The sequence below is a fragment of the Cornus florida genome, unplaced genomic scaffold, assembly GCF_030987335.1.
Source record: "Cornus florida cultivar Cherokee Brave unplaced genomic scaffold, ASM3098733v1 CherokeeBrave_3.0.0_Hap2_Chr08, whole genome shotgun sequence".
Classification (NCBI taxonomy): domain Eukaryota; kingdom Viridiplantae; phylum Streptophyta; class Magnoliopsida; order Cornales; family Cornaceae; genus Cornus; species Cornus florida.
This window is the reverse complement of record NW_026775578.1, coordinates 68,214,500-68,222,778: the sequence shown is the minus strand read 5'-3', so window position 1 is coordinate 68,222,778 and position 8,279 is coordinate 68,214,500. Positions and strand designations below refer to the sequence as shown.

At 38.0% G+C, this 8,279-nt stretch overlaps 1 protein-coding gene across 1 annotated transcript; it reads right to left on the bottom strand.

Moving 5' to 3' along the window:
• Nucleotides 1–488: 488 nt before the first annotated feature.
• Nucleotides 489–5,128, bottom strand: LOC132271955 (beta-fructofuranosidase, soluble isoenzyme I-like). The gene is made up of 6 exons (XM_059773461.1): nt 4,618–5,128; nt 2,356–3,209; nt 1,785–1,946; nt 1,456–1,685; nt 1,086–1,173; nt 489–741 (listed from the first exon to the last, which is right to left on the bottom strand). The coding sequence occupies exons 1-6, from the start codon at nt 5,090–5,092 to the stop codon at nt 571–573; spliced, it is 1,980 nt and encodes a 659-aa protein (XP_059629444.1). The 5' UTR covers nt 5,093–5,128; the 3' UTR covers nt 489–570.
• Between the last annotated feature and the right edge of the window lie 3,151 nt (nt 5,129–8,279).

Sequence of the window (8,279 nt, the reverse complement as noted above, 5' to 3'; positions counted from 1 at the left end):
TGCCACTCTCAAATTCTCTTGTACCATATATCTTTTATTACATCTACTTCATTCTAAAATGTAAATGGAAGACTAATTCCATTCAAGAGGGATAATTCCTATGAAGCAATCTGACATTTTACATTTTTAAGAGAGGATTACAAGTAACAATGTGAGAAGAAGAAGAAGAAGAAGTAATTGATTGTTATAGTGATGCGTATGAAGCTCAAGGTTACTAGATGATCATCAAGCATCGTGGTTAGATAAATAAGCAAATTCAATATCAAAAAGAAAAAAAAAAAGAAAAAAAAAAAAGGAAGAAGTTTGTTTTAAGAATAACCCAAATTAGGAAAATCTCAAAATTATTTTCCAGATGAATTACAACAGATATTGCCAATGGAAATGCCTAGACCTCAAATTGCAGTTCTGCAGAAAAATGAAGGATACAATATCTCATGTTCAGTTGCCACAAGATTCTTGATATTCTGTTTTTTTTTTTTTCCTTCTATAAAAAAAAAAAAAAAAAAAAAAGAATTATATACAACAGTTTGGACTCAGTATTGTATCTGATCTAAGGGGGAAAGTGAGAATCTAAGCTGAATCCATTTGCCAAATCTTGAGTGAAGCTGTGACCTTCAATCCTGTGGCATTGTTAAACAGGAATACCCGCGCTGCCCCATCAATCGCACTTGTTGGATAAAGTCTTGATGTGATGACTGATCTCCCTCCTTGGGCAAAGCTCTCCACAAAGGAATGATCAACCTGAATCCAATTTCGGGAAAAAATTGGTTGAATGTTCTCTTTTAGTTAAATTCGATGGAGTTGATTATCGAAAACTTTTAGGAGAATTCATGTTGGTATAACAAGTATCAACCCCTTTTTTAAAAGTAATAAGGAGCCATTTCTGATGCAGAATTTGCATTTAGAAGTATTATATACTCATATAACTTTTATTTACATCTAAAACTGATCAACATTTTTTTGGTCTTAATAGTTTCCTTACTAAATTTCAAGCTTTAGGCTCCAATTTAACTACATATAAATATATATATATATATATATATATATATATGGAAATAAAAAGATAATAAGAGATTGTGACATACCAATAACCTCATGGAGAATTTTTCACCATCAAGCACAGGGACTATACTTCCATAAATACTTCGGTAAACATAGGAAGCCTTGGATGATCTGCATAGATAAACATATGGTGTTACAATATTTTGCTCGCATAGCTAAATTTCAACCATATCAGTATATTTTAAATCATCAATTGTTAGAAAAAGAGCTACTTTTAAGCATGAAATAACTCTGGATTCAAGAAATAGTAACTCCAAAAACACAGATTACTGAATTATATAATAGCATGTGCAATTCAAAAATCGGATAATTGGTATAGTAGTAATTTAATTCGAGAGATAATACAGGGGACTAAATGCATAAGATATACATTCAAGTAAAAGAGAAGCATACCTCGTTTCATCAGCACAGAACCAAGTCTTGGCACTCCCGTCAGTGTCTTTGGCGATGTAGAAATAAACCGGTGTTTGTTCAGAAAGTGTTTCATCAGCAATAACCAGAAGGCCAAATGGTCCCAAGGCACCCCTTGCAGTAGCACCACCGGTGCAATTGTAGTTCACATCGGCTTCAACTGTCGCCTCCAGTGCCTCTTTATCTATTTCAAAGGTGGCACTTATGTCTAGCTGCAACCATTGCCAAACAAGTACATTGTAAGCTAACAATTTTTTCGGGAAATATAAAACAGTAATAATCTGGAAATCTTAGCAAAATAAACGAAAGACCTGAGTAGCTGAAGTAATGTTCAGTGGCACAACTGATCCAGGTTCAACCTCAACTTCATTGAATTCAGTGCTGTTCAATCTCAAGCTCTCCACTTCCTCCACAGGCCAGTGAAGTAAATTGGTTCCAGTCTTATTGTCAAACAAAACAGTCCTGGGAATGGCCTGTGAAACACAACAAGAAATTAATTATTCAGAACCACAACTTTTCTTTATACTCAACTTTACTTTTTTAATCGGTAAGAATCACACTCACACAGCCAGTTTTTACCCTTATCGAAACTTGAACCCTCAACCTTCTATTTTGAAAGGTAAAGAAGAATCACTAGGCTAATGAACTCTATATGGTACTTACTTTTGTTTAAATCATAATGGGGCCTCTCAGTTTATTTTTGGGAATTCTTCTTCTCCAACATATATAATCACTCTCAGTTTATTTTTGGGGAATTGTAGGCTAATTGCTTTTGGTAGTATTATTATTAATGACACGTAAGCTCTTATTGACATAAATTATTATTCATAAATATAATAAGTCAAAAAAATTTATAATGAGGATTAGAATGAGTATTATTACCTGAACAGATGCCAAACCCTTCAAAAGATCATCAGATCTATCAGTTTCTCCAATCCAACCCCAAAGGATCCTCCTATCCTTATTTTGGTCATGGAATGTCGTTGATGCATAGTATTTCCCATAATCCACCCGTAACCCGATACCCACATCCAACTCCGGGTTATCGGGTGTCCATCTACCATTAACCGGATCATATGTCCCAAGGGCATAATAATCACGCTTCTCATCATCCAAACTTGCCTTAAACACGTGTTTCAGACCTGGTCCAGTAGCTGATGTGTCCAAACCATTCTTCCCGGTCATCGAAACCGGGTAAAAGTCCACGCATTCCCACATGCCTGTACCCGGAACCGCATGCAAGACTCCATCCAACAGCTCATAGCTTATGAAGTTGGTGGTTTGATACACTAGCGAAACGCCTGTGGTGTTAACCTTTGACCCAATTGTGATCCGCCATTTCCCATCGGGCCCAAGCCATGCCGTTGTTGGGTCCCTGAAGTCTTTGGGAGCAATACCGCGTGGAGGGATTATGACCGGGTTACCCGCATACTTAACCCAATTACGAAGGAGAGGATCAGATAGGTTGGCGGGGTACGCAAGGTTTTGCACCTGCACATGATCAATGGTGTCCCCTGTGTAGAGCATTATGATCTGACCATCGGGAAGAATCGTGGCGGACCCCGTAAACACACCATTACAATCAAACCAGCTATCTGGGACCATAGCAAAAGGGAGGTGGTGCCAATGGATCATGTCCGTTGACACCGCATGGCCCCACGTTATGTTGCCCCAGACAGGAGAATTTGGGTTATGCTGGTAGAAAAGGTGGTACCACCCCATGTGGAACAATGGACCTACAAGAATGCAATTATGTCCCCCATTTCAAACATGTGATATTCTTATACATGCATGTGTGTGTATCTCTATGAAGCATCGACACTCCTTTTAGGAGTCCGTACCAGTGTCAAACATTTTTCGGATACGGACTCGGACTCGTGTCCGACACTTCTATGAAGTGTCCAGAAATTATTTTTTATTAAATATAGGGTGGACACGGCTTGAACACGTGGTGGACACGGCTTGGACACGCGGAGGACACGCGAGAGACACGGCGGGGTATATTTTATAAAAAAATTTAAGATAAATGGAGTACATAATGTAAATTACTAATTTTAGAAGTTTAAAAGTAAAGTTTTGAAAAAATAAAAAAACAACTACAGACAAGAGAGTATTACACAGAAAATTTATTTTCACTCACTTCCTCTCTCAGTCTCTCCTCTTCTTCAATTATTTCTGTACATGAATAAGACATTTTTTTTTTTGAGTTACATGAACAAGATTTTGTGAAAGACTGAAAGTATATATGTTTATTCATATACATTTTTAGCCCATTATAGCTATGTCTCTTCTGCACATCTTCGTTTGGAATTTGGATCAACTTTATTTTTCATTTATTTTCTGTTTTGTCTTGTCTATGTTTTTCTTATAACAAAGATGAAATTATTGAAATTGGTTCTGTTATTTGTTGTTGTTTTATTTGTAATTTTATATTTATATATACTTGTTTGTTATTAGGAAAATGAATGTGCAAGGTTGTAGTAATTATATTTTGAATATATATATATATATATATATATATATATATATTATTTTATAGGCGTATTTTTTTTTAATTTGCCGTGCCGCCGTATCCGTGTCGTGTCGTACTCGTATCCCGTATCTGTATCCGTACTTCATAAGTGTATATATATATTATTCATCAATTTTAGATGAATAAGTGTAATTTAGCCCCTTTTTACATGGAAGTAGAATTCAAAGACAGAAATTTTTATATGGTCTAGATTATATGATGTTAATTAATCACAACTTATGTATAAATAAAAATTTAAATAAAATTGGTACATTTATTTGAAACTTGTTCGTAAATATTAATTTTTTTATTTCATAAAAAATGTCATATTTGAAAAATTGTGACTCATTAAAAAGTGTCATATTTAGGGAACCGTGACTCACACAATTTTTCAAATATAAAAACTTTTTACGGATGAAGAGAGTAACAAACACAAAATTCAATGTACTGTGAAACGTACCACTAGGATCTAATCCAGAAATTACCGGATTCCCCACAAGAGCAACCATGAAAAATGACAATAAAATTGGATTAGAAAACCATAATATATATTTATATGTATCAATAATGGAGTACTATAAAATAACAAAAGGCCAGGTAAAAAGTTAAAAGTGATTGTGTTTTGTACCCACCACTCATCCAATTCTCTTGGGGTTGAAAATGATAGGTTGTTTTTCGCCATGATGGCAGCATAGCATTGGTGCACGGGTACACCTTCCCGTCGCCGGAAAACTGCCGGAAAGTTTTCAGTTGGTCCACTGAGTCACTTAATTCCTCAACAAAGTCACTCATGGCGGCAGCCTCCCTCGGCTTCATGCTGTGGCTCTTCGACAGCTTTAACATCATGACGGAGGTGGACCTGGCGGTATCGAGTGTCACGGAGAGGGCTGTGTGGGCTAGAATTTTGGAGCTTGTTTGGATGACACTTGCATGGGTTGAGAGTGAGGTGTAGCAAAGTTTTGGGTAAGTTGTTGAAGTGCAAGATGTTCTGACGAACTCATTGCTTGTTTTTTGGGCTGTTACACGTGCAGCTGAGCTTGTGTAAGAGGTGATGGCAAGCAGAATGAGAAGGGTTGCCAGAAAATGGTTAGAAAATGAGCCTTCCATCTCTCTCTCTCTCTCTCTCTCTCTCTCTCTCTCTCTCTTAAGTTTAAAGCTAGAGGTTTGATGAGAGTGCGAGGGAAAGATTTCAAATTTATAGAAGCAGCTCATGTGGGTAGTGGAATAGATTTTTGTTTGATGAGCTACGAATCACGGACGCGGACACGGGATACGGGTATGACACGACACTGCTACAGCGAGATGGTAAATTTTAAAAAAATAGGACACGTACACAGTGGGGATATGCCTATAAAATAATATATATATATATATAATTATATATTTAAAATATAATTACTACAACCTTGCACATTCATTTTCTTAATAACAAACAGGTATATATAAATATAAAATTACAAATAAAACAATAACAAATAACAGGACCAATTTTAATAATTTCATCTCAGTTATAAGAAATACATAGACAAGATAAAATAGAAAATAAATAAAAAATAAAATTGATCCAAATTCCAAATGAAAATGTGCAGAAGAGAAATACCTATACACTCTCAGTCTTTCACAAAATCTTGTTCGTATAACTTAAAAAAAAAAAAAAAAAAAGTGTCTTATTCATGTACAGAGATAATTGAAGAAGAGGAGAGACTGAGAGAGGAAATAAGAAAAAATAAATTTTCTGTGTAATACTCTCTTGTCTATAGTTGTTTTTTTATATTTTCAAAATTTTACTTTTAAATTTTTAAAATTAGTAAATTACATTAGGTACCCCAATTATCTTAAAAAACAAATTACAGAATATACCGCGCCGTGTCCCTCGCGTGTTCAAGCAATGTCCAACCCGTGTTCGAGCCGTGTCCAATAAAAAATGATTTTTGGACACTTCACAGAAGTGTCGGACACGTATCCGAGTCTCGGACACACGTGTCCATGTTCAAAAAGTATCCGACACTGATACGGAATCTCTAGGAGGAGTGTCGGTACTTCATAGATGAGAGGTTATCAAGTGTTTCATACTTACCAAAAATAAATAAATAAATAAATAGAGATAGTGTGGTTCAATCCATATTAATAATGGATTGATGTGCTTCCTCAACAGTTCCAATATAATCATTTAATTTGGGCCGCCCTATTAATGGAAAATTTAGGAAAATAATTGATTTATAATGTTTTGTGGTGTCATGATTTTTGGCCATATTGTGGTCAGGGCTTATTGTGTAATTTAGGAGATTGAGACTTGACAACGAACAGTGTAGAATTTACAGTGAATGAATCTTGTCATTACTTAGACCTTGAAGGTTCGCCAAACCTCACGGAAATACTGTAGGAAGCATCTTTAGATTCACAATGCACACATATGACATATCTCGTGTTCACATATATATATATATATATATATGTATGTGAACACATTTTATATGTGTGTGGGTGTGTAAATAATCGCTAACTTTTGAATGATGGACTCTAAATTAACTTCTCAATCTACACTTATATGCCTTAAAACAATCACTTTATACGAATAATCTTAATGCTTAAAAATTGTATGTATAGATCTATTCATTGAGTAAGGATCCTCTTCCGCTAACAATAGGGACAGTTATGATCGCTCACACGCGTGGACTTCATATATGTGCATTTGAATTTCGATACATCTACAGATAGCGGGGTCAAACATTAGTATTGAAACATATTATATGTGAAGGACCTCATTTGAAAATAAATGGTCCAAAAAAATGTGCCTAAACATTGGAAGATTTTTAAAAGGAATAAGCTGCAAGTGTACATCACCTTATAATTCATGTGTTCCGAAAGTATTGGTGTCCCTAGTGGGGTCATGAACATGTTCTCAAACAGAGACGAACATGTGCTTGAACTGAACATGCATTACCATTGTGAGTGTCACCTATTAAATGCTGACATGACACGTTGACAAGTCAATATAATCCTAACCAAAGACTCCGTGGTAATTTAAAAAATCAAAAGTCTCGAGGGACCAACCCTCGAACACCCCAAGCCCTAATATCACACTAGGCCCATCAAGCCTCGAGGGACCAACCCTCGAGCACCCCAAGTCCTGGTATCACACCAAACCCATCAAACCTTAAAGGACCAACTATAGAGCACCCCAAGCCTTGATATCGCATCAGGCCTATCACGTCTCGAGGAACCAACCCTTGAGCACCCCAAGCCCTGATATCGCTCCAGGCCCACCAAGTCTCGAAGGACCAACTCTCGAGTACCCCAAGCCCTGGTATCGCTCCAGGCCCATCAAGCCTCGAGGGACCAACCCTCGAGTACCTCAAGCCATGGTATCGCACCAGACACACCAAGTCTCGAGGAACCAACACTCGAGCACCCCAAGCCCTGATATCGCTTCTGGCCCACTAAGCCTCGAGGGACCAACCTTCGAGCACCCTAAGCCCTGGCATCGCTCCAGGCCTATCAAGCCTCGAGGGACCAACCCTCGAGCACCCCAAGCCCTGGCATCATTCCAGGCCCATCAAGCCTCGAGGGACCAACCCTTGAGCACCCCAAGCCCTGGTATTGCTCCAGGCCCAACAAGCCTCAAGGGACCAACCCTCGAGCACCTCAAGCCCTAGTATCGCTCCAGGCCCACCAAGCCTCGAGCACTCCAAGCCCTGGTATTGCTTTAGGCCCATCAAGCCTTGAGGGACCAACCTTTGAACATCCTTAGCCCTGGTATCGTACCAGGCCCATCAAGCCTCAAGGGACTAATCCTTGAGCATCCCAAGCTCTGGTATTGCACCAGACCCATCAAGCCTCGAGGGACCAATCCTCGAGCACCTCAAGCCCTAGTACCGTACCAGGCAGAAACACATTGAAAGGTTGGAGCCCCAGAGGGCTTGCCATTAAGATACTATAGGTTCATGTATAGCAAGAAACAAAGGTAGGACCTTCACAGCTGTAAGGAATCTAAATTTGGGAAACTTAGGAGGATCTTGGATTAGTGGATGAGATGTCAGAAAGTGCCTTTGCTCTTAGCAATGCCCAATTAACAAGATGATGGGATTATACATATTATGACAGCAAACCTTAAATGTGATGACCCTGGTATTTCAAACCAGTGCGTCCTGTGATGCACCGAAGATTGACTCGATAACGAATCTAGATGCGGAAGCAAGAAATAAGACAACGGTCTCCCAAGGCACAACACACCTCTAAGACACTAAGGCGACCTTCCATGAAGTCATGTAACTCAATGAGAACTGACGCGGAA

What these genes read in the sequence shown, in the direction of transcription:
- LOC132271955 (XM_059773461.1), bottom strand. Translation starts at nt 5,092, where the DNA reads ATGGAAGGCTCATTTTCTAACCATTTTCTGGCAACCCTTCTCATTCTG. An exon ending in ACATTACTTCAGCTACTCAG is followed by an intron (nt 1,686 to 1,784) that starts GTCTTTCGTTTA and finishes CAATGGTTGCAG; the next exon opens with CTAGACATAAGTGCCACCTT. An exon ending in AATTCTCCATGAGGTTATTG is followed by an intron (nt 742 to 1,085) that starts GTATGTCACAAT and finishes AATTGGATTCAG; the next exon opens with GTTGATCATTCCTTTGTGGA.